The sequence below is a fragment of the Adiantum capillus-veneris genome, unplaced genomic scaffold (assembly GCF_014529385.1).
Source record: "Adiantum capillus-veneris isolate H3 unplaced genomic scaffold, ASM1452938v2 Hic_scaffold_347, whole genome shotgun sequence".
Taxonomy (NCBI): domain Eukaryota; kingdom Viridiplantae; phylum Streptophyta; class Polypodiopsida; order Polypodiales; family Pteridaceae; genus Adiantum; species Adiantum capillus-veneris.
Genome location: NW_028221454.1, coordinates 22,052 through 48,921, shown reverse-complemented (window position 1 = coordinate 48,921; position 26,870 = coordinate 22,052). Strand labels below are relative to the sequence as shown.

The 26,870-nt window shown below is 44.1% G+C and overlaps 1 protein-coding gene across 1 annotated transcript; it reads left to right on the top strand.

Moving 5' to 3' along the window:
- Positions 1-1,062: 1,062 nt before the first annotated feature.
- LOC147416933 (uncharacterized) lies at positions 1,063-26,530 on the top strand. The gene is made up of 10 exons (XM_086507948.1): positions 1,063-1,294; positions 1,391-1,503; positions 2,176-2,268; positions 17,296-17,340; positions 17,833-17,942; positions 18,027-18,162; positions 18,280-18,378; positions 25,330-25,932; positions 26,020-26,166; positions 26,270-26,530. The coding sequence occupies exons 1-10, from the start codon at positions 1,063-1,065 to the stop codon at positions 26,513-26,515; spliced, it is 1,824 nt and encodes a 607-aa protein (XP_086364074.1). The 3' UTR covers positions 26,516-26,530.
- Positions 26,531-26,870: the final 340 nt, after the last annotated feature.

Sequence of the window (26,870 nt, the reverse complement as noted above, 5' to 3'; positions counted from 1 at the left end):
TCCCCTCCCCCCCTACCTCACCCCTACCTAGTGAGCATACCTCTTTGCTGTGGAGCCTCATTTTGTTGTGCCAATTGGGATTCTTGGACTATGCAATCATATTGGGTTCCTGCCTATTCAAAGTCTTAAGGCATTTGCAAGCAGTGCAGTGTTTTTAACACCACTTTTGAGGCATGTAAGGTCATGGTTGGGCCTCACACCTGCTTCACGAAAGATGTACGGATGCGGTGCCTAGTGGTTTTCTTTCACAGTTTTTCAGTATCCCTCTCACCGAGACGGTGAGCGGTCTTGTGGCGGGCAACCTGTAGCAGGCTACAGTGTCACTTTCACAGGACACACAGTTAGTACAGTTGGTCTGGTCTGGTTCACACTAAATGGACTCTCTGGGCTGGGCAGTGACACGTGGCAGGATACGGACGGTGGTGGTTTAGTGGACATCGTGGCCAGGTCACCACCACCACTCAGTTTGGAGATTGGTTTAGGTGGCTGACATTTATGAGCCGTTGGTGGATTATTTTCTAGATATATGGTCGAGTGTTGTCGTTTCGAGTAGTGAGTCTATACATAGAGTAGGGCTTCACCATCCCTGCACATCTGAGCCTCGACACCCCATTGTACCTGTGAGTCCTTGGCTGGAGCTGAGTGGGCTGCCACGCCAGAGTCTGTATCAATTCTTTGAGATAGTCGAGTCATATGTTGTGGTTTGTTGTTGTTGTGTCTCTGTGAGCTCAGTTGTTGTCTTTTGTTCCTTTGTTTTCAGTCTGTTTTAGTGAGATTGTCACGCACATTGCACCGAGGAGCACCCACTGTAGAGAGCACGACACACTATCCGCGCTACAGATGCGAAGCTCAATGCATGGTTGTTGAAGAAAAGAGGGAAGCTATGGAGCTAGAGAGTGAGGCGCAACGAGACCAAGGCATGCAAGACTTGTCTTGCAATTGCTATCCTCGAAGAGAGACCCGCTCAAGGAGGCCAGCGAGTCATTACGTAGACCAGGTAGAGACGATGACTTCACTAATTCAGTCATTGAAAAGTTGACTTTCAGTAAGTATGATGGCAAGATGGATGCTTCTGTGATTTATTCTTGGTTGCATCAATTTAATGCTTATTTTGGGACTAACAAGAAAAACGGTAACAATAAAGTTTTGACTGCTGCCATGTATGTGTCGGGTGATGCCATTAATTGGTATACAGCTTGGAAAGAGGCACAGTTCATTGAGCATCTTGAGCATGCCGCGGACCGGACACTACTGTCTTATAGTTTGGCCAATTGCCAAGACAAGCTAAAGGCTTGTTTTATGCCACTCGAGTACTTTGATTTGTCGAAAGAGGATTGGAGAGGCCTCAAGTAAAATGGGACTCACGTTATATCTTTTATTAATGGGATAGGTGCTCAATTGCTTAAGTCGGATGAGGATCACAAAGAGGCTTTCCTCTTTGCTTTGGACGAGTATATCAAATACGATGTGCAAGTCTTTGACCGAAAGGACTACAATGATGCCGTTAGAATCGCTCTCGCGTAGGAAATGAAGCACAACAAAGGTAAGCCGAAGGAGAATAAGTCAAGTACCCCTTAGAACCAATAGAATCATAGAATGGTAAGACTAATGGTAAGAACCACAATACCTCTCCTTCTCAATCGTCCACTACACCTAGGGCACAAAACTCTTCACCTAATAGTGATAATAAAGGAAAGGCTAAAACTCAAGAAACCACGGAGTTGACACCTGATGAAAAATCAGCTTTAGGAATAGTAGAAGGTTGGTTAAGTCTTGAAGAACGAACCGAGTATGGAAAGGAAGAAAGGTGTTTTAAGTGTCACACTAAAGGTCACATGAAAATAGATTATCCTTAGAAAGAACCCATAGAACCCACAAAAGAATCCATAGAATCCACATCTTCTGTTAGTGTCATGAATGAGCCAAGTAGTGCGCGCTAAGTTTCTCGTGATCATCTAGATGAGTCTCTCATGAAGTGTTATGGTCATGGGAATGGTGAGTGCATGGTGATTTTGTTTGATTCTGGCAGTATGCATGATGTGATTAGTGACTCTTGTAAAGAGCGCAAGTTTCGAAGCTATTCCAATGGATCCCATTGTGCTTTTTGGATTCTCCCTTGGCATGCACTCTTCCATCACGCATGAATGTTCTAATGTGATAGTTTGTGTTTAGCAGGCATGTTTTCGTCGCCACAAGACTGTTTTTCCTCCTTTGTCTGGGTGTGATATGATTTTTGGCATTAAGTGTTTTTATGAGATTGATGCACAAGTTAGTTAGAAATTGAATACGCTCAGTATTTCTCATGAAGGTGTATCGTCCATAATGATTTGCGGTCATAAGAGTACCCCTTATGTGTCATTAATGTCTCATGTTTTAAAAGGGGATAAAACACACAATCCAATAATATCTTTTAGTACACAATCACATAGTTCATAAAAGGATCAATCATTGCATGAAAAGGGACATCTCTTTGCCATGCACTCTCTAGAGTATGAGAAGCATGTTTTGCATGATAGTGATTTAATTTTTCGTAAGGATCATCAAGCCCTCAATTAGCTCCAGTCTGTACCGAAGACACCTTGGAGTCACCGTCAAGCTATATGGCTCCAGTCTTGTGAGCAATTTGGTGGTTTGATTGATTATGTTCCTAGTAAAGATAACCAATTCCAAATACGATCAATCACACAAAACAAATCTTTTGACTCTCGAGTCGAGGTCCATCGAACCCATTCATGAAATATCTTTTGTTCGCATGAAAAGTCAGTATGCATTTCTCGAGTCTCTCATGCGTGATGGTCTTTTGTATTTTCGTCACCGTCTCTGTGTGTTACCTTCTCATAGCCTATAGGAAAGCCATATTGCATGATGCACATGATTCACTCACGGATGAGCAGAGAAGCATGAAGTGCACTCTAGAAAAGATAGAAAGTTGCATTCAAGGAATACACAATGTTTCATCATTGTAGGTCATGTTAGAAATTTTGCATGCTCATTCTTTGGCAAGACGTAGTCATAGCAAAAGTATTAGGACGATTGTCTATCAAGTGTAATGTGCAGCGGATGTGAATGATGGTGTATGCTCAGGATGAGTGTTCAATGTGTGCTCAAGGTTTCTTTTACCTTAGAGGAAGGGAGAACCTTCCTTAATTGAATGAGAGAATGTGCAATGACCAAAACAAGAGAGAGTGGAAAACTGTGAGAGAGTGCTGAGAGAGAGAGAGAGAGTGCTGAGAGAGAGAGAGAGAGAGAGAGAGAGAGAGAGAGAGAGAGTGAAGAATCGACAGCAGATGGGGTCCCAAACCCCTCTCTAAGGGCCCCCCTCTCTATTGCTAGAGAGGTATTTGTTTTAGATTGCAAAAAATTTGGTACAATGGTTCTAAATGCTGTGGTACTTGATGACGACGACGACGACAACGGTATTTGTTTTAGATTGCACAAAGTCTGGTACAATGGTTCTAAATGCTGTGGTACTTGACGACGAAGATGTCGAGGACAATGACGACGACGATGAGGTCGGTGACGATGTTTAGGCTAAGGGCTGAAATCTGCTGAAATCTGAATAGGCTAGGGTTGCTGATGGGATCTTGTGCATGCGGCGAGGCTACTAGACCGGATTGTTGTCGTCGTCGACGATGACGGCTCAAAACCGAACGATCGATCGATCTTATGGCTCCACCTCCAGATGTAGACACTTTGAGTGTGCCGTGGCGACGATACTCTCTTGGTTGACACGATCGGGAGAGCGTAGCTCAGCATCATTGTGTTGTAGATTTGCAGTTCTTTTTTAGCTGTCTCAGTACACATAACATAGCAGTTTCCTTTTGTAGTTTCCAATGTCTTCTCTCACCAAGACGGTGAATGGCTTTGTGGTGGGCAACCTGTAGGAGGGCTATAGTATCACTTGCACAGGACAAGCAGTTACAATTGGTCTTCGGTTCACACTGGGTGGACTCTTGCATGGGCAGTGACACGCGGCAGACATACGAGTGGTGGTCTAGTGGACACCGTGGCCAGTTCATCCACCAAAGTTCGAAGATAGACGTAGCTGGACTGTCAAGGATATTTTGTTAGCCGGTGGTTGCTCTTTATGGTTGTATATATGCTGAACTGTCTAGTCGTTAGATATCATACTTTCTACGAGTCTAGAGTCTTGTGTCTTGTGTTAAGTCTAGCACCGCACATTTGCACTCTCCCCGCAGAGTTCGTGTTAATCTCTCATTGGATTCATCCTGCATATATAACATGACACAAGCCGTACTCGCTCATAAATGAGCGTAGAGAGTGGACATCAAACTCACCTCCCAGCCATAGAGCCAATATGGGCTCACCTCCGAGCTTGGGAGCCTGCAGCCAACGGGCTAGCCTCTACCTCAAGGGCTGGTGTCCCATACCACCAAACTCACACCAAATGGGTGTGTGGGTAGAGCTGCCAAGGGTCTAGAGTCCAAGTGTGGTGATCACACAAGTTTTCTCACAAATGAGACCTCAATCCCATTTATAAGACTTCTTAACCGCCCTTCTTAACCTCCCTTCAACTAAGGTTGCGTTCACATGCACGGTTGGTTCACATTGGCTGGACATAGCTGAGGTGCCTAGCCTGATGTTTGGGGACGTAACAGTTGGAGCTTCGACACTCCCATTGTACCTGTGAGTTGTGGGCTTGGAGTCGAGTGTGCTGCCAACCAGAGTTTGTACTGGTTCCATGCGTTAGTTGAGTTCCATTGAGTTATGAGTCTGTTGTTGTGTCTTCTGAGTTTGCTTGCTCTATTGCTCTTAAGTGTTTTGATTCTGTTTGGATTGAGATTTCATGCATATTGCACTAAGGAGCACCCGCAATAGAGAGCACGACACACTTTTCCTGCTACATCAGTTTGGTGTGACTCTTTGGTGTGCATGGTAGCCAACTTGCTATTGTCTTTGTGATGCGTGCCATTGGTTAGTCGGGGAAGATAGTGATGTAGCATGGTCATTAGCCTCTTGAGACTTGAACTTATGATTGCAATCTTCCTTTACCTTGGATGAACATCCAAAAGGTGTTTCAAAGACCGAGGAAACCCATTGTCTCCCTTATCCTCAATTGTTGTCATCGTCCTCATCTGCATCATCCTCTCGATAATCATAGCGCCCCATGGTCTCAGAATCTTGTCTTCTTCTTCTTCTTTGTGTCATTGGTTAGTCAGGGAAGATAGTAGAGCATGATGTAGCATGGTCATAGCCTCTTGAGACTTGGACTTATGATTGCAATCTTCCCTTACCTTGGATGAACATCCAAGAGTTGTTTCAAAAACCGAGGAAACCCATTGTCTCCCTTATCCTCATTGTTGTCATCGTCCTCATTTGCATCATCCTCTCGATAATCACAGCACCCCATGGTCTCTGAATCTTGTCTTCTTCCTCTTTGTGTCGTTCAATTACTCGTCGTCGAAATTGACTACATCACTATGGTGCTTCTTGAAAGCACCCTTGTTGATACCCTGAGAACCTAATGCATTGAAACGAGCACCCTTGTCGGCCATGTCAGAAAAGCTATTGGTCCAAGAAACCCATAAAAGATTTCCACTTATGTCGCTTTTGCAATGGAACATGCCCCAAACTAGCGAACTACAGGTACACTTGGCGTTGGATATCTCTTTGTAAATCATCTGGAGCAATAGAGGAGTTGCACCCTTTATTGTTGGTAGAGGACATTGGCGATGGCTTTGCTTTGACTTTCATTGCCGTCTTGGATATATGGTTTATTGTATTTTGCCACTTGTAAACTTTTGTCATTGGCTGAGTTCGTATTTGCTTGGTGTAGAGAGGATCTTGGGGAAGAGCAAGGAGACGATCCAAATAGATTGCATCTCCAACTATTGCCTTTGGTCGGCAACATCGGGATCTATCTCCGAGTTAAGCTCTACAACAGGAACATTCCCTTGCAAGTACCTCAGGTCGTTCTTCCTCTTGCTCAACCTCCTCATCCTAGACTATTTCGTGAACGATTTCTTCATCTTTTGCTTCGTCTTCGGTTTGCTTTTCTGCTTTATCTTCAGCGTCTCTCTCTTCAGACTCATACTTCCACTCCAGTCTTTGTCAGTATCCATAGTGTGTGGCAAAAAATTGGATTGGTGTCAGAGAAGAATCGACTGAAGCTCCAATACCAACTTCAACGGCAAGCCACGGAGGGCGGGAAATCAACAACAAACACTTAGCGAAACTTGAAAATTGTAACACTTGAATTGCAAAGAATGAGATACGGTAGGGTATAGTTCTCTACCCAGATGCAATGGGCCCTAGGTTAGGCGTTCCACACGATACTTCTTTTATATTGATGATCACATATACAACTGCTCAAGAGTTTAGTCTGCAATCTTGCAACCTTGCATGGATCTGCGAGACTAGATCCTCTAGGCCATTTCATAAACGCACGCAAGCCCAAAAGCAAAAGCTATGAAAAACATGACTGTACCAGATCGGATGAGGAGACAACGAGTCTAGGTGAAGCTGGACCGAACTCATAGACCCAAGTTTGGGTGTGGGGATGCATAAAATGCGGTGGGATTCCCGGCAAAATTCACAGCACCTTTCGCACCGAGATGATAGTGTGGCATGCTCTACAGTTGTTGATGTGGCAAACTTGGCCGTCCGTTGCTTTTTGAGTCCTAGTTATTGAAAGCATGGACTTGCAGAACTGTTTGGGTGCCTTATTTATGATAGTTGCTTTTGGTCCTTAGTGCCTTTATGAATATAAAGATTACCCAAGGAGCAGCTGAATTAACGGTCAATGCTTCTCGAAAGAGAGTGAGTATTTTACTTTAAGTTCAAATGTTTGCTGTTTTGGATTAGTTTGGTGATTGTCGCAGTGATTCTATTGCCTCGCCAGTGGCTTGCCAATTACAGTGGTATCAAAGCTCAAACGATTGCTCTTACATCCAGTCCAGAACCATGACAATTGACTGTGGTCCGTGGACGCAATTCTTTTTCATCTTTGGGATAGAGAAGAAGAAGCAAAGAAGCAAGACATTGAGATTGTGGCAACAGAAAAAGCTTTTTGAAGAATTAGTCTTTTGAAGAAGTGCTTTTGTGCTTTTGTGGCAACAGAAGAAGATTTTTTCAAAAAGCACAATATGAAGAAAATGCTTTTTGAAGAATTGGCCTTATGAAGATGTGTTCTTTGAATAAGTGCTTTTTAAAGAAATTGCTTTTAAATCTGCATTGAAAGAAATTTCTTTTCGGAACATATTGCTTTTTTAAGAAGTAGCTTTTTGGAAGGAGAGGTAGCTTTTTGACAAAGTGGCATAAACTGAGGAAGTGGAAAATTAGATGCTGATGGAAAGCAGTTCTAGACTCGGCAAGGTCTACTTTGAGAGTCGGCGAAAGATGGAAAAGCGATGGTTGATTTTGCCTTTAAGAGTCTATAGAGTGTTTGACCAAGGGGCAAGACAAGAAGCTGAGGAGAGAAAAAAAGAAAGTGAAGAGACTATCCGTTTTGGTGTCTCTGAAGAAGTGACAAAAGGGATTGGCAGAATCTCTTAAAAAGTTGCAGTGTGCAAGAACTTTCCCAACAGATTCAGAATAGAATCTTTTGGCTTTGTGCAAGTAGAAAAGTTTTAGTTGGCAAAAACATTTTGAAAATATACCGAACAAAAATTCGGCATCGTACATCTGTTGGTGTGTGCAATGATTGCAAGTTTGCGAGTTTGGGTAGTGAGCTACTTGACTTGGTTGATTTTGAAAGAGATTGGTAGAATCTCTTGAAAAGTTTACATGTTGCGAGAACTTTTCCAAAAGATTCATAGAGGGATCTTTTAGACTTCTATTGATAGGAGCTGTGGAGCTCTTGGAAGTTTGGATTTGGAGGAGGGCGACTTTGCCAGATAACCCTCGAAGGAGAAAGATCTTTTCTTGGAAACCTGAGATGAGAGGAGCTTCTTTGTGAGATCAGGTATTCAACAGGTGCGTATGGTGTAGTGCGTGGTGCATGAGGAGAGGCACTCCACTTGCCATAAAAGATGGACACGATTGGAAAGGGAAATCATCAGTATACCTTTTTAATTAAGCTTAGTAGGCTGACTGTCACCAGGGGGTGTATTTTTCCTGTTGCCTTCAATAAATAAGTACTAGATATTTCTATTTATTTTTGTTTTTACTTGTTTCCCCGGGACCCTTGACAAGGTGCAAGTGGACATTGCATGGCCAGTGTGAAACGGCTGCGGCCGAATAGGTTTCTCACATCGGGAGTCTGGGTCGGTCAGTCTAGGATTGCTTGGGCCAGTTAGCACTGAATTTTGATGAGTATGGAAGCCTGTGCCCGTCAAACGAAATCTGGGCCACTCGGAAAGTCACTTACAACTTTATAAGTGAGTGGGAACTAGGGAATTAACTCAAAGGGGCAAACTAGACACTTGGCAGGAGGAGGTCAATCTGCAGGACACCTCAGCAAGAGGAGGCGCCCAATTTGAGAGAGGGGCTGAATTTTACACACAAGTGACCTACAATATGTGTGTGAGTAGTGGGTGCAGGTCTATAGCTTTAATGGAAAGCTTGCCTTCTCCTCTGTCTCATGTAGCGCGATGACTTGCTCTCGTGCATCTCTCTCTCCCCTTTGGCACATTGGTAATGCCCCACTAGTTGGGCTACTCAGATGAACATGTACAATTATGGGGGTTTATGCGCATTTGCCAAGGCAAGAGCCTTCTGAACAGGAACTGGATTAGCTAATCCCCCAGAGGTATGCACAGTTCCATCGCGAAAGATTGCGAGTTTGGAGAGTTTTCTCGCGTGAAACCTCGTCCAATTCACAGGGGAACTATCCCATTGTGTGCGGGAGCCCTTGGGACACGCGTAGGCGTGTTCGCTCCGCTAAAAACGATCCGAAACAACGAATTACAGCCTGCTGTGTTTTTTTGCAGGTTTAGGGTTTCGCACCTAAATTGCAAGGGAACACCGGGGGGAGCCTCAGGAGAGCCTTGGGATGCGTGTACAGGCTTTTGGGCACCCGGCAGTGAAAAATAGGGAATTACAGCCCGCTGAATTTCTGTGACAGCTCACCAGAAAGCTTCCAGATAGCGAGGGAATCCGTCCTAGACATGTGCTTTTGACCTACAGGGGTTTTTGCACTGTTATGTTGCCAAAATCAGGTCGAAAACCTGCGTTTTCAGCCCTCGCCAGGTTTGGACAGCTTTGTGAAAGCTTGTGCTAAGTGGTCGGATCGTCTACCTTAATTTGAATAAAGAAATACCGAAAGGGCCGCCAGCCTTTGGGGCCTACAGGGTGTCGATCTCGTGTGCGCAACGACATTCTAGTCGTTGGACGCAACTATGTTCTCTTCCCTTCTCAGTGCTCTGTGTAAAATTAACAGGTAATTGAAATAGTACCGCCCTCTACGTTGTACAGGCCGGTTGCATGGTTCCATTGACGGGATAGTCACTTTTTCTTCAAAAAGTGCAGCGTGGATTGTTGTGGGTGAAAGCAACACAGACCTTCGCTATGGCAGAGAGAGAGACCAAGTTCGTGAAGAGGGATCTTCCTCACATGGCACAGAGAAAGTTCCTTCAACTCTTCAAGAAGAGGACAGGTTGTTTAGAACTCAACAGCGTTGCTGCATGCACATGTTTCAGCAGTTGGGTAACAACCCAAGGATGCAGTAGTTCTTACAGGCTCCGACACAGGGTTTTTAGCTTCCTACAAAGGGCATGACTGAGCCGTTGCAGGAAAAGGAGATTTCCAATGCGAGAGGACTCATGATGCTCGAGGGAAAGCCCATGTGGTTGAGCAAGTAGCGGTGTCCAATGATCCAAAGCAACTTGCTTTAGCTGGATAGGAACCGTTTGTGAATGGTCAAGGGAGCACTGGTTATTTTGGAGGTGGTTCAGTGTTTCAAGCTATGGCTGGACCTTCCACAGGTTATATGCAGGGAATGTGTTCGGGACAATGCAAACAGGCATGGGTAACCCTATGTACGCGAACATGGGTGTTACCCTATGTACGCGAACATGGGTGTTACCCTATGTACGCGAACATGGGTGTTCAATCGTGTTTTCAGGGTGCCTATGGCCAGTTTCGAGTGCCTGGAACACAATTTGGTATGGCTTGTTTTTCGCAGCCATACATACAAAATGTAGATATGACAGGTAACACAGTTGATGCGAGTGCTGGAATGAACAATCATGGAGCACCACTGTTACAGGCACCTGTTTATGATAATGTGGCTCCTTTAAGTCAGCTTAAGGATTACAAGGAAGGTGGGCAGGGAGTGAAGTTTGAAACTTTCAGAGGAACTGAGGACCAGTTGAAGGCTTTGACCTTCATACAACAGTTCGATGCAGCTTATGCTGGAGGAAACTTCACGGAATCCTCAAAGATACGCAAGGCTGCCACTTTTTTGAAAGGGAATGCGCTTCAATGGTGGACCGCATTGATGAACCAGGGTCAAGCCCCAACAATGTGGGTCCAATTCAAACAGCTTTTTGCGCCTGCATGGTTGACAAACACTTTTGAAGTGGATTTCAGAACAGATTGAGAAGTATTGTTGCGGATTGCCCAAGAAAATCAGGGACTACTGCACGAAGACTACTGTCATGAATATGTTTCAGTTGATTGAGAATGCAAGAGTGGCCAGCAATCTGTCGAAGGGAGATTCCGATGGATTTAATAGCCACAAGAAAGGGTCCCAGGGCAATCAGTTTTCAGCCAAGGGCAATGTTGCAGCAAAGCCTTCTGAGCCTCCCACAAAGAAGCCCTCCATTGAAGAGGGTGATACGTCCAAGAAGCGGTCTAAATCTTCTTCGGGACGAGGACAAGAGCAAAAAAGGCATTTTTTTAGCAAAACTTTTGAAGAAAGGAAAGCTCTTAGGGAGGCCAAGAAATGCTATATTTGTGAACAGGAAGGACATTTTGCAAGTGAATGCCCACAGAAGAAGTCACAGGATAAGGAGGACAAGTCAGACCATAAAGGGAAGAAGCCAAAGCCAAGTGCAGGACTTGTTCTAGATTTGATTGGAGACCAGCCAAACACAGATGCCACGGAGCTGTGCAGAGCTTGGGGCAAAATTAGAGACCGGACAGTGCTGGTTTTCTTTGATCCAGGAGCTCGTGCAAATTTCATATCACCAGAATTGGCATCAAAGTTGGGCATTCGTGCAGAGGAGATGGGTATGACAGGGGAAGCACGTTTGGCATGCCCAGGTCATTCAGAGCCTGTTACTCCCATTTTGGGAAAGCTTCGTCTGCACATTCAGAGCTATGTGGATGCGAAAGAATTTCATATTATGCCACTTGAGGGCTGTGATGTGTTACTGGGTATCCCACGGTGTTACAGGTTGCATGCTATGGTGGATACTTACAACAAAAAGATTACCCTTGTACATAGAGGAAAGACTCATGTCCTTGATGTAAAGCTTAAAGGCTAGTCTGTTCCAGTTGTTTCTGCTTCTGCTATTTCATCTGTAATAAAGAATCATCTTTCTACGCACTTGATCTTTGCAAAAGAAGTACCTCAAGTTGTATCTAATTTGTCTACCTTAGATAAAGACATGTCAACTTTTTTGAGTGGTTTCTGTGATTGTTTTTCGGACTCTTTGCCAGGGGAGTTACCTCCTGAGAGACCTGAGGATCATACCATAGATCTTGTGCCAGGTTCTAGTCCACCGAATAGACCACTATACAGGGTTAGTGCAGCCCAATAGAAAGAGATTATGAGTCAGGACAACGAGCTTTTAGAGAAGGGGCTGATTCAGTCCAGTTCATCCCCTTTTTGTTCGCCAATACTCTTAGTGCAGAAGAAGGATGGTTCATGGCGCATGTGCATTGACTATCGTTCCTTGAATAAGAATGCCATCAAGAACAGGTTCCCCATACCGAGGATAGATGACATTCTTGATCGGCTTGAGGGAGCGTCATTGTTTACAAGAATAGACCTAAAGAGTGGTTACCATCAGATACGCATTAGGCCAGAAGATGTCCGTAAGACTGCGTTCAGGACAACATTTGGTCTTTATGAGTTTCTTGTCATGCCATTTGGTCTCACAAATCCTCTTGCCACGTTTAATAGAATGATGGACATAATTTTTAGACCACATAGAAACTTCGTGGGTACCTTCTTTGATGACATGATTGTCTACTCGAACTCTGAAGAGGAGCATAGGGATCACTTGACTGCAGTTTTCAATGAGTTATGTAAGAACAGGCTACTCATTAATGCGAAGAAGAGTGAGTTCTTTTTGCAAGAGATTCACTTCCTTGGGCACATTGTTTCAAAGGATGGGGTACCCATGGATCCTGCCAAAGTGGAAGCAATTAGGTCATGGCCAGAGTTGAAGTCCGTACATGACATTTGAAGCTTTCTAGGCTTATGTTCCTACTACAGGAGGTTCATCCAAAATTTTGCTGAGATTGCTTCTCCACTCCATGCACTGCAAGGAAAAGCAGTTACTTTCAAGTGGACAACCAAAGAAATTTTAGCGTTCAAACACTTGAATGAAGTCCCGGTAATCATTTTGCCAGATCTTTCGAAACCTTTTGTGGTTCAGTGTGATGCGTGTGGCCATAGTCTTGGTGCAGTTCTAATGCAGAATGGCCGAGTAGTCGCATATGAGAGCATAATTCTTTTGAAGACTGAAAGGAACTTGCAAGTCTATGAGAAACAATTGATGGCAGTAATTCATGCTCTCACTAGTTGGAAACACTATCTGCTAGGGGCTGATTTTGTTGTCCAAACGGATCATCAAATCTTGAGATATTTTCTCACACAGACGAAGTTGTCTGAGAAGGACATGCGATGGGCAAACATCTTGTCAATGTTCCATTTTCAGATTGTGCATGTGCAAGGGAAAAAGAACGTGGTGGCTGATGCGTTGTCACGAAAGCCCCAAATTTCAGCAGTGTCAATTCCGTACCATTGTGAACTAGACGAAATGAAGACACAATATGTTGAAGATTCAGATTTTGCAAGGATCTATGACCAACTTATTGATGGACAACATCATGAGCACTATATGCTTAAGAATGACTTTCTCATGATGCATGGAAAGTTATGTGTTACTAAACAGTCACGGCCAAAGATTTTGATGGAAAGCACGCTCCACCTTATGCTGGGCATCATGGAATTGATGCGACAGTGAAAGGGGTTGAGGCATTCTTCTATTGGCCAACTTTGCGTCAAGATGTTGACACATTTGCAGGTTCAGTAAGCAGGCCCATATCATTCCCGTTAGGAAGAAAATAAAGCCAGAACACATGGTCAAGGAATTTATGAGCAATATCTTTAAATACCACGGGATGCCTCAGTCAATTGTCAGTGACAGGGATCCACGTATAACGAGTCTTTTCTGAAAGGCATTGTTTGAGAACATGGGCACTACGCTAAAGTTCGTTTCATCCGCAAACTGATGGACAGTCAGAAGAGGCAAATTCTACTGTCCAGGACCTGCTCAAACGTTATGTGTCAGAGCACAAGGCAACTTGGGAACACCATCTTCCATTGGTTGAATATGCTTACAATAACACTGTGCATACGTCAACAGGTAAGGCACCATTTGAGATAGTGGAAGGAGGAAAGAAAGTCCCGTCCATTTTGCAGACTAAGGACAAGATATTTGAGGCAGACAAGTATGTGCAAGATATGGATGAAACATACAGGAAGATAAAGATTGCTCTTGAGAAGACTCAGGCTAAACAAAAGAAAGCTGCTGATCGTCACCGTTGTGAACTTGTATTTTCACTTGGTGATTGGGTGCTTTTGCGCTTTGAAAAGGCCAGGTTAAGGAAAAGGAAAGGCAAGGAACGTTTGTTTCCTAAGCTCAGTATGCGATATTATGGTCCTTTTCAGATTTCAGAAAAGATCAGTGATGTAGCTTACAGGTTGAAGCTACCAGAAGGCTGGAAAATACATAATGCTTTTCATGTCAGCCTTCTAAGACCCTTTGTTGGTAATGTGCCCGAGAATATGCTTGATGAGGAACAACCCGAAGTGGAAGAATTGGATGAGATCCTTGTCCCTGAACAGATATTGGCACAGAAAGAAAGAAAGGTTAGAGGAAAGGTTGCAAGACGCTATTTGGTGAAGTTCAAGAACTATTCATCCTTGGATGCCAAATGGATGGAAGAGTCTGAATTGGTTGATTCACCTCAGCTATTGCAATTGTATCTTGAAGCCTTTCAGATGGAACCCACAGTGACTTGATGTAGCCTTTTTGGTTCATGATGCTCAAGAGAGTAGTTAAGTGATTGTATCTACTCTTTCCATACAAAATTTAGCTAGAGAAGTTTGTGCTTGAGAGTACACTATAAGGCTTCTATGCTTGATATATGTGTCGTAGCCAGGTTGGTGGGATTGTTTAATCGTCCAACGCTACATTTCCGGAAGCATGTATATCTTGGATTCCCATCATAGAATATATGTGATATCAGGAGATATCGCATGTATTATTGGCATGCAAGCAAGGTCGCTTGCAGTATTTCAAGGGTGGGGTGTGTCACCAGTAGGTGTATTTTTCTTGTTGCCTTCAATAAATAAGTACTAGATATTTCTATTTATTTTTGTTTTTACTTGTTTCCTCGGGACCCTTGAAAAGGTGCAAGTGGACATTGCATGGCCAGTGTGAAACGGCTGCGCCGAATAGGTTTCTCACATCGGGAGTCTTGGTCGATCAGTCTAGGACTGCTCGGGCCAGTTAGCACTGAATTCTAATGAATATGGAAGCCTGTGCCTGTCAAGCGAAATCTGGGCCACTCGGAAAGTCACTTACAACTTTATAAGTGAGTGGGAACTAGGGAATTAACTCAAAGGGGCAAACTGGACACTTGGCAGGAGGAGGTCAATCTGCAGGACACCTCAGCAAGAGGAGGCGCCCAATTTGAGAGAGGGGCTGAATTTTACACACAAGTGACCTACAGTGTGTGTGTGAGTAGGGGGTGCAGGTCTACAGCTTTAATGGAAAGCTTGCCTTCTCCTCTGTCTCATGTAGCGCGATGACTTGCTCTCATGCATCTCTCCCCCCCCTTTGGCACATTGGTAATGCCCCACTAGTTGGGCTACTCAGATGAACATGTACAGTTCTGGGGGTTTATGCGCATTTGCCAAGGCAAGAGCCTTCTGAAGAGGAACCGGATTAGCTAATTGCTAATCCCCCAAAGGTACGCACAGTTCCATCGCGAAAGATTGCGAGTTTGGAGAGTTTTCTCGCGTGAAAACACGTCCAATTCACAGGGGAACTGTCCCATTGTGTGTGGGAGCCTTTGGGACATGCGTAGGCGTGTTCGTTCTGCTAAAAACGATCCGAAACAGCGAATTACAGCCTGCTGTATTTTTCTGCAGGTTTAGGGTTTCGCACCTAAACTGCAAGGGAACACCGGGGGAGCCTCGTGAGAGCCTTGGGATGCGTGTACAGGCTTTTGGGCACCCGGCAGTGAAAAACAGGGAATTACAGCCCGCTGAATTTCTGTGACAGCTCACCAGAAAGCTTCCACATAGCGAGGGAATCCGTCCTAGACAGGTGCTTTTGACCTACATGGTTTTTTGCGTCGTTATGCTACCAAAATCAGGTCGAAAACCTGCGTTTTCAGCCCTCGCCAGGTTTGGACAGCTTTGTGATAGCTTGTGCTAAGTGGTCGGATCGTCTACCTTAATTTGAATAAAGAAATACCGGAAGGGGCGCCAGTCTTTGGGGCCTACAGGGTGTCGATCTCGTGTGCGCAATGACATTCTAGTCGCTGGACGCAACAGTGTTCTCTTCCCTTCTCAGTGCTATGTGTAAAGTTAACAGGTAATTGAAATAGTACCGCCCTCTACGTTGTACAGGCTGGTTGCACTAACAATATTTTGCTTGGAAACTTCTCTGCATGCTAGCAACTGATTGATTGAATTACTCTTGCAAATATGTGTTTGTTTGAGCACGAGAGGTGAAATGATTGCAACATTTTGTCATAAGGTGATAATGATGATTGATATGATGTATCTAGAGATTGGAGCCGCTAGTCCCCCTCCTACTGGCTGAAAAAAGCAGCCTCAAACAGCCTTCTGGATCCACTAGGCGTTGTCAGGCCCTGACCTTGATACCATGTCAAAGTGCAGCGGGAGGTGTGGTGACAAGGGACCACGTGGCAAGGAAAGGAGAAGAGGAGAGAGAAGACCGCTAGAGAGAGAAGATGGAGAGAGAGGAATGAAATGAAATGAAATACTATATTAACGTCTTCCAGAGGCCAAAATGGCATGTGAGACCAAAGAGTTACATCATGGTGAATCTGAGTTACATCCTGATAAATCTGATACAAAGTCTGGATAAAGGAAAGAAACTAAACTAAACAAGAACACTAATAGAGTTGTAAAAGGCCGGGTAGCATGAGCCTGAGGGTAGGTATCTCAAAATACATATGGTGGATATGTATGTATCAAAATCTTTTGATAGCTCGCATGAGTCTGTGCATGATCGTGTTTATGTCCTCCATGGTGAGAGTCGGCATAAGGAGTCTCCTATGTTTTGCCAATATGACTCTGATCCTATGCTACAACCTCCTTTGGCGTTGGGAGCATCCCCTCATCTTGGGCCTTCTAGATCTCCCTAGATCGCCTGCTCGATCACTTCGAATACCTCTCCTATGCCCTGCATCCCTCCTCTCTAGCTCCTCTCGTCTCTGCTCACTCTTTGGATGAAAGAACATTGAGATCTGTCTCTGGGTGTGTCTCCTGGTCTGTAGGCCTTGCGAGGGCAAACTTTGCTAACACGAGAGTCCAAGGCTCTACACAACTGCAGACGCCCCCCTCTCCCTATATAGGGGTGTACACTCTTTGTCCAGTCCACTCTAAATTTCCCACGATCCAAGCACAGTTGCATAAAATAGGGCGCCCTACCAAAAAGGCCTACAGGTGGCTGACCGGACAAAAATTTGGAAGAACTTCCCCACATGCCTAGAAATCCTCACAAGACCGGGCATGGTCACAAAGAAACGCTCACTCACAAGATCTAGACGGGGAAACCAAGGAGATGACCTTCAACTCTTTTCCATAATAAGTCCTTCATGAAGAAGCCCAAGAAGTCACATTGGGTGTGACAAGGCACTGTTGACCTTAACCTATGCGTGAAAATCGGTGCAAATTGTACACACTGTATGAATTGATGATGTGGTTGCGTACACATCGATGATGCAGCAACTGAGCATTGAGGGCTGTTTTGTGGCTGTGTCCGGCCGTGAGTGAGGTATAAGTCTCGACTTGGTTCTTTGTTGCGAGATTTACCAATATTGTGAACTGCAATCAGGTGTTCATTCAGTGCTTTGTGATCGTGATGAGTGCCTTCAATGCCATGTTCAAACACATAGATTGACCATGTCCCCCTCTGCCTCCCTCGTGACAACCTCCTCCATGTAAGTGTGCACTCCTACCTATGCTTCGGCGAGTCCTTTGACAGGAGATTGTTGATGTACTGCCCATTGCAAACTCTTTTTATTTGTTTTTGTTTTTTTTTGGGGGGGGGGGGGTTCTCAACCATATCAGATTGAATAAAAGTGTTTTTTTTTTGTTTAGTCAAGAGGTGTGATAATAAATATACTTCATGCGATAATATGAATTCACTGTATCTCGTTGTTCTGTTGGATGTGCCTGTGTGTGTGAGCTCCCTTACTTCCTTACTTTGTGGAGAGGTGACTCTCTTTCTTCCTTTAAATGGTGAAACTTCTTGCACTTTGAATTGGTGTTTTCCTGCAAACCGGATATTGCACATGTATTTTTGCTAGTGGAGAGGTTGTACAAGAGATCTACGACAAGACGTAAATTTCATAAACCATAAACATGAGTGAAATGTTATTAAGATTGATTAGTTTTCTAAATGGAAGGTAATTTGGCATTAATGATGGCAGTGGTCAGAATCAAATCGGATTGAATTGGCAGCTACTGTTGCCTCTGTTTTAAGGGCACATTTACGTGCCTATGACCCACTATTTTCTCTTTCCCTTCGATATCTTTTAAGGTAGGTTTACAAACTTTATCCTTCATTTTTCTTTCCTGAAGATGAAAACATGGTTTTCTGGATTTTGATACCCTGTTTTTTCAGCACACACAATAGTTACTGTTCTCGACAAGGGGCAACCTCACCAATAGCAGAGCTTTCTAGTGCTCTTCTGGATAAGGAAAAAGATCCTCCTGCAACTCCACATGATTGTCTTCTGGAGGCTCCCCAGTTTGATGAGGTTTGTTACCAACTTACCAGGACCTCGCTTGTTGAGCTCTTTCTTTTTATCTAAAATGTTGCATTTTATAAGGTGGCAGGGAGCTCTGGTCTGATGTCAATCCTGTTTTTCTTTTAGAGTGATGTGCAAGCCTTGGCACATGCTGTAGATGTGTCCAGGCAAGGGGCTGTGGATAGTTTGAGATATGCAGGAGGTGATTTGAACCTGGCTTTAAAGGTAAAATACAATCAGAAATAAGAAGTTTTTCTTTGATTGCAACATAGCTTGTATGTTTCTACATTTTTTGAATTTCAATGTGGCTTACTGCTTTATTTATTAATCACAATCTTGATGTCTACGTAGTACCTCAAGCCTTCCCTTTTTGAAGTTTCCTTTGTAGGTCTGGTTATATATAGATACATGCATACATATGTATATCGATTTCTCAACTTTGGAAATCAAGAAGCATTATCAGTTACTCTCAAAACCAAGCAGCTTGGTGTCTCGTTCGTCATGATTATACTTCCGTAAAAAGGCTGCCACATGGGCTGCACCATCCCCTGTGTGCACAAGGTCATGCAAGGCACGGAAGGTCTGAGGTCAAGTGATGGAGGGGTGCAAGTGTTGGGCAGTATATAAGGTAGGGGACTGTCAACAATGGCGCTTGAAGGTAAGCAAACAAGGCTGAACAGGAAGGTCTCCAAAGTGAATGTAAGCCTAGCAAGGAGCCCCAAGAACTGAGAAGCGGATAGAGGCAATCGACCAATAAACAGAAATAGAGCAAGTATTAGCTGGCTTCCAGTACAAAGGACACGAACACAAATAGCTACCCTGCTGGAACTGCACTTGCCAAACCAAGTATTTCCTGGATGTACTGCATCTTTCTTTGCTGCCCTCCTTAGTCAGCGGCACAAGCATGCTGCTTACCATGCTTTCTACTGGCTTTAACCAACACCGATGTCTACACCCCAAACGCCTATCATGCTTAGGTGAGCAGAAAGCATACAAACAGTAGAAGTGTATTGATAGAGATTGTTGTTGGGCGAATCAAAACTCCAACAGATTTGCATCTCTGTGGTGAAACTTCTAGGTCTATAAAGAGACCTTGAAGAACACTATCTGCCACCTCGTCTCTATCGTCTATGGTGAAGGTGGTTTTCAGTATTAAGTAACAGAGAGTGCAGCGTTGCTTTTAGGTGGCTTTAAATAGAGAAGTGAGGCTGCACGTGTCATGATTGAAGTAGATTTAGAAGTGTCCAATGGAAGGATGAGTTTTCGAGGCTTTGCGAGGTCATGGGGAACGGTTAGAGCCTGGGGACTTTATCTTCTTTGACAATGGAGCCAAGTCCAACTTCATATCACCTGAAATGCTTCACCCCTGGGCCATCAGGGTGAAGCCTGAGGAGATGGGACCACAGTGTTCTTGATGTAAAAATCAAGTGGGAGTGAGTTCCCATTGCATTTTCTTTTGCAATCTCTAAATGAACAGAACTCATCTCTCATCATTGTAATCAGTTGGTCTCATAGGTCATTTTGGCCTTTTGTAGATGTTAATATATCATTTTATTTCATTTCTGCTTACTTTATATTTTTCAGAGAGAGGGAGGAATGTGGGAGGAACTCTACTATGTGTGGATTAGAAGAAGGGATTATGTCGAGTGTTTTTCTAAGAGTCTGTCAAAAGAACGTCCTCACAACAAACCTGAGGATCATACCATTCACCTTGTTCCAGGGAGTTTACCCCCAAAGCATTAGTAGCATACAAGAAATGTGCAAATGTGTCACTTGCCATGATCATCTCCTTCTTGACATTGCATGGCCAAGCTCAACTTCGCTCTGTCTAAGGAAACTTTCTTGCAACTTCGTATAACAAAACAACCATTTTTACTAAACACGTGTGCAAAGCACAACATGCGATACACATGCTTGAATGGTAACGAAAATGCTTAAAGTGGACCCTTATCGAACACATCACCACACCCAACACAATTCATATATAGCCGAACTTGCCCTCTGTTGTCCACATCATACTGGGGGGAAGAGTGGAAATTCTCTAGTGCTTGTTGTGTAGAAGCATGGGTTGTGGAGAATGTATATTGATTGTAGAGCTCTCATTAAGATAACCTTTAAAAGTCATTTCCCTATTTTACAAACTGATTACATCCTTGATAAGTTGCAAGAATTGACTCGCCTCAGTAGGATTGAACTTAAGAGTGGATATCACCCAGTCAAGATTGCACCAAGCGATGCTCACAGTATTGGTTTCAAGACTACTTGTGGACTGTGTGAAATTTTTGTCCTGCCTTGTAAGCTGTACTTGTACCAATGCTTTTTGTAACTATTAATAGGATGATCGATATAATCTTTAAGGGATGCGAGAAATTTGCGAACACCTTCTTTGATGGAATCATTGTCTTTTCCAGGACAAAATAGATGTGGATACAGTTGTGCATACTCGCTTGGTTTGCTAAAATGTCAAAATGATAGGCACAAGGCACCAGGATTGATTCAGCCTCTGCCTATTCTAGATAGGCAATAGGACAACATTGCTATGGATTGAATCTTTGATCTGCCTAGGATTAATGGTGCACATGATGCCATATTTGTAGCCAGGTTTTGCAAGCAATCTCACTTTGTGAAGGTTTTCAGAGATCATGGAATGCCTAAATCCATTGTCTTACGTATGGAACGTACTACCATACTGAACCACCTTCCAGATACGTAATAGGTACACCTACTATTTGTAAAAAACTCATGTTTTTGTGAAAAACCCAGACTCATAAACAAATTTACATTGCAAATTACAATGCTGAAAATGAACATATTGACAATTGGACATAAAACTCAAATGCCTCAAGCCTCAATGATAAATCTCAAAAGCAAGTTCAACTACAAGCATATTGTCTCTGGCGTCATCCAAAAGCCGGCACTATAAATCCCAGACAAACTAAAATAAAACAATGAAACACAGGTACAACAGTCCAAAGTCAACTACAAGCATAACGTCTATGGCATGAGCCACAAGCCGGCACTGTATATGCCATACAAACTGAAACAAAATAATGAAACACAATAAAAGTTTGCTGCTCTCCAAAGCATGCACATAGGCTATTAGGCGGCATGCCTATAGCCTCAAAAGTCTGTGTCAGATGCATAGAAGATGATTCGTCGGTAGAGAGCATGCCCCCATCATCAAGGACATCGCCCTCTTCATCAACTCTGGCTCTGCAACAATGGCATCTGGAACAAGCACCTCTGCTCCACTAGCCTCCTCAAAGAAATCAGCAATCTCCGTGTGAATGAGTTGGACAGCTTCATTTGCTCATGTGCGAGAGGAGCGAACACGAAGCTTCCCCAGACGAATACTCTCTCGTCTTACAGTGTTTGAATCTGGAAGCGTCGGGCATAGAGGAATGCTGAGAGCTCGTGCACGTGATCTAGTCACAGGACGATCCACACTCTCAAGCTCTCTATGCAGCTCTCTGTGAATCGTCTCCTACTCGTCTCTAATCTGTCGGTCAATCTCCTCTCGAGCAGGATCATCTACCATCTTGAGCTGTGTCACATCCATCTATTGAAGAGTAAAATAAATGGTAGTGAATAAAAAAGTTATAATATGTGTTTATGCCAGCAGCCATATGCCGAAATCATTTACCTGTTTGGGTTGCCCCAAAGATTGGTAACTCCGCACGAGCCTCATATTAGCCCTACAAAACACCAACTTCTCCAATTGAGAAGTGCTAAGGCAATTTCGAATCTTCGTGTGAATGAGAGAGTAAGAGCTCCAATTGCGCTCACATGCTCCAGCCGAGCAATTTTGCGCGCGAGAATTAAGTAAGTGGAATTTATGGTTGTGTTGTAATATACAGATGAAAAAGTATAATGTTAAATGGACTCTTACCTGTGAAAGAACACGAAGAGCTTGGCGTGAGAGGTTAGGAAGACCAACCCTCTCATAAGAGTGCCACCACGTCAAAGGAAACTTTGTGGCTTCCTTCCTCAAGGCTACTGCCCTAGTAAAAGAAGCGCCGATGCCATTCATGTAGTTGGTGAACTCCCTATCTATGTAAAGCTGATCATCCTTTGAAAACATGAGCCCAACATACTTAGATTGTTCTGTGCTGAGGAAGGTATCACTCCATAGCTTTGGCGACCTGTAGAGAGGATAAAGCATGGTTGCCATCGCATGGATGGGACGACTCATGAAAGTTCATCGTCTCTCCACACAGTCCAATATATCACATCGGCTGAAAATTGAGTTGAGCATAGCAATTAGAGTCCATAGTTTACACTAGAGATATGGTCTTTGGAAAGACTAGACCCACGGTCGATCCCTCCATATCCGTGCGGGCCGGCAAACCCCACAAGCACCATGGCAACCCGGATAGAAATCCCAACCTTGAACCCCGCGGTCCAAAGGGCTGAATATTTTGGGCTTGCGACGTCATGTTCTGGCTCAAAACGCTATGCTATTGCCTGTCTTGGTGGAGCAGCAGCAACCCTGGGCTCTTATGGTCTCGCATTTGTGTACGCATATTGTCACACCATCATATTGGGACATTATTTTTGGGAAGCTTGAAGGACACATTCCTGGATGTCCCTTTACCTCTTCTATCATTGTTGATTGGAAGGCTATCACTTTGCATTTGGCATGGCATGGTAGACAATCCTTCGTGGGTAACTCCCTTCGGTTGGAGAGTTTGCATTGGAGCAGTGCCTTCTCTTCCACTTTGGTTCAATGGTCTCCTCGCCAAGCGTATTTTTTTTCCCAAAAAGGATTCTGCTAGGTGCATCAGGTGGTGGTTGACACGGGTCATGTTCTTTCATTAGCTAATAGGATGTCCCGTTTTTGGTTGGGTCTCCATTATTCTCCTTTATGGCAGGAAATTCAAAGGATGCTTGCTGATCACTCTCCCATTCCTCCTTTGGATGTGGACTCCCGCTTCTTTGATTGGAACCTTGCTACTACCAGATTGGATTGCGTTTCAGCTGCAATGTCCTGCAATCTGATGTGTGGATTGTGCATCATGGTAATCAGCTGTGGTCACTCTTGGAGTCATCCTAGATTGCAATGTCCTGCAATCTGATGTGTGGATTGTGCATCATGGTAATCAGCTGTGGTCACTCTTGGAGTCATCCTTGTGGTGGCAACGAACATTGTCCAGTATTTGGCAGTCATCTACCTTTGAAGGAACGTATTTCTTGTGGCGCTGCTTAGTGGGAGCTCTACCTGTTGGCAGTGTATTACATGCATGGCATATTGCGCCTTCTCGCTACTTAAGATGTCTTGAAGCTGAGGAGATTGTGCCACACTTATTGTGGGGTTGTCGCTGCTCCAAAGCCTTCATTCTGTCGGCTGCTCTTGGCTGCGTTTTCCTTCTGGCATTTTTCACAGACGGTTTTGGCTTTTTGGGGTGCTCCAATCTCCGCAATCTTAGTTTTAGGTGTACTTTACTTGGGTCAGATTTTGGGTTTTGTGGGCCATCCGGCACCATAGGAACTCATTAATGTTTCAAGGCACTGATGTTGACCCCTTCCCCCTATTTCAAATCGTTGCTTGGTCGAGCGCTGCATTTCTTGGTGCCTATAGGATTTACTTTGAGTGTTTCTAGCCTTCGGAGCCTCATGATGCTCGGCTTTTTGTATCTCTTATTTTTCGAGGGGTTTCCTCGCTTTGAGGTTTCCCACTTGTAAATTCTATCAACAAGATTTACAAAAAAAAATGTGTGTGTGTGTGTGTTTGGGGTTGGTAGGGCCAAGGTAAAAGATCGGAGTGTGAAGACCGGATTAGCCGGTAGCAGGTGAAGTGGACAACCATAGAACCTCTCCTTCGTGCAAAATGATTAATCACATGTGGAGATTGATTAGGGACAGGTGTTCATTCATGTGAGAGGTTGAACAACATTTGCTCATACATGGGTTTCGAACCCTCACTGGCGCACAGGGATTACACAACCTTAGCAGTAGCACACCCACCGCAGCTTGACCATAGCAGCTGATCAAATGTATTCAAACACTAAACAGCACCCTGGAGGATGCTTAAAAAGTTGGCCCAGTTTGGGCCGGTTGCTGGTCACGAGGCTCTCCGCCGCCACGTTGGCAGAGAGTCCAATAGTTATGTCAAGTGGGGAGGTAAGACTGCTAGGGCTGGGGGTGTGAGGGCAAGGCGGGGGTGTGCCACTGTGTGGGAGGAGTGCGTATTGCCGGTGGTACGTTTTGTGGTGCAAACCACGGTCTGTTTTGCACCAGAGGTTGGTGGTGGAGCAAAAAAAAGCGTGCTCCACCAATCTCAGTGTAGTTTGTGGGTAGAGCTGTGTGGGCTTGCAAACGTGGACTGGTGGATAGGGCGGCTCTAGGTTTTGTCGAGTCTGATTGCATCCCCTGGTGTCTAGTGTCCAGTGGCCCTTGGCCTGGTTTTCGGCAGCCTTTGGAAAAGTGGACCAGGCTTGACTTTCTGTGGGCTACTACAGAGTTGGGCGGCCGTTCCCCCTGCCATTCATACGCAATATGTTGTATCTATTCAGTCCCTCAAAGTCCTAGTCTCTGGGCAGCCTAGTCGAGCCCTAGTCTACATTGTACCATTCCTATGCACTAAGTCTTTTGAGCCTGAAACCTCCTTGTATCCATGTCATTGTTAAGTCTGCTTGCTGCTTGTACTAGATTGTATGGGGTAGTGCCGTGTGCTTTTAGTCTATTGTGGGCCATGTATCAGTTCTTATCATGCTCAATTTGTCTTGTGCGGGTGGATTGGAGTGAGACTACTACATATTGCGAGAGGTGACCGACTGCACCGAACATTATATACACATTTATGCTGAAAAGAAGTACATATGCAGTGCGAGTGCAACTATGTTCCCTTTTCCACTTCTTTTACATATCTCTATAAGATTGACTTGTAGCACCAGGCCTTTTCTGGTCCAGTCAATAGTCATCGATTCCCAACTTTTGATCAGGGTCAATTCTCAAAGTCCAAAGAGCTCTTGAGGCCCACAGTTACTATAGGAGCATCATGACAATGCTCATGTGTAGTACATTGTCTCTTCATGAAAACTATTTTCTGCTGATTTCTTATATTTTTTCTGCATTGAATGAGATTCTATTGTTTAGTCATGTCAATTATGGTTCAAAATCCACTTCTCCAGCCTGTGAATGACTTAGTCTTTGACTGACCTCATCTGACACATGCAGAATGAGCTGAGCCGAGTCAGGCTAGACACAGGGCTTCTAGATGACCTTGTACATGACTACTGTGTTTATAGAGGATTGATTGATGTGACCACCACTTCAGTTTCAAGCACATGCTCGGAGATTATTAATGCTGTGCCAGACCAAGCTGAAGAGCATGGAAGTTCTATTAAAGATGAAAGAGAGGATACTAAGGCTTGCACCGATAGTGATGTTTCTGAAGATCAGAAAAACAGTGTGGCAGCTCTGCATGGTGGTTTTGGCGACGAACACAAAAGATTAGAGAGAGATGGAGAAGATGCCGCCATGGAAGATCAGGGAGACTCACGCTCTGAACACAGTATTGGTGGTGGTGAACCAGCGCGTGCTGATAGTTGTACAGCAAGTGAGAGCATCTGCAGCACAAGTGGCTGCAAAGGTGAGGAGCAGAAGCAGTCTTCCAGTCGTAGAAAGTTTCAGCCAAGTTATCCTCGAAAGAGGTGGGTGGGTCGTTCACCTTTTTCTCAAAATGTTAACCAAAAGTTTAAGAAGGAAAGACATTTCAGTTCGTTCGCCAACGGCCATATTGCGGCAAATCAGTCTGTGCTGAATCTTACTAATGACGAGGTGGTGTGCTCTTCTCCTTGCTAATTTCTGCTGAAGATATATTGACCCTTGACTATTGTACTAATACAGCGATTGTTTCACTTCCAGGGTGCTGATGTTGATAAATTTGGGTTAGCTCTTGAAATAAGAGAGATGGCATGTGAAGGGATGGTTCCTGAAGTTATTCAGAAAGTAAACCGGTTAAATTCACAGTTTTTTGAGTATAATCCACATCTACTCTTTCAATTGAAACAGGTGAGCTTTCTTTTAGTAAACATTTAGTAAACATTTAGTAAACGTCTAGGATTAGATGTGGGCAACGGTGCATAAAGACATTCTTTTTATCATTTCCTGGTAGGTGGAATTCTTAAAGCTGGTGGAGTCCGGTAATTATGCTGAAGCACTCTCCATTGCTCGATGTGATATGGGTCCTATTGCAGCAAAACATAGTGATCTGCTGAAATCTCTTAAAGAAACTGTCCTCGCTCTAGCTCGTCCTCAAGGAGAGCAACTTATCAAACCGGTCTCCCCTTTCATATTGGGTGCAACTCTGCAGGTCAGCATCTATATGGCATGTTCTGACTTTTTATTTAGCTGGATGTAATGTATCCAGATTAAGTGTAATGGCCTTGACAAAAGAAGATCTAGGAAGATTTGCCATGCCTTCTTGCAATCTTTTTGTTGTTCCAAATCATGGCTTTACCTTTGTTTTGATTGTTCTTTTGATGATATCATACAACAATATAGGAGAGAGACATTTGACTCACCTCCCAGCCATAGAGCCTAACTGGCTCACCCTTGAGCCTTGGAGCCTTCAGTACACGTGCCTAGAGTCGCACCATGAGGTGCTTCCCATACCACCAGCCGTAACCCTACCTTGGGTATCGTGGAAGACACTACCAAGGGTTCATTGTTTAAATGTCATGATTATAGAGAACAGCTCCTTCTCCTAAATGATC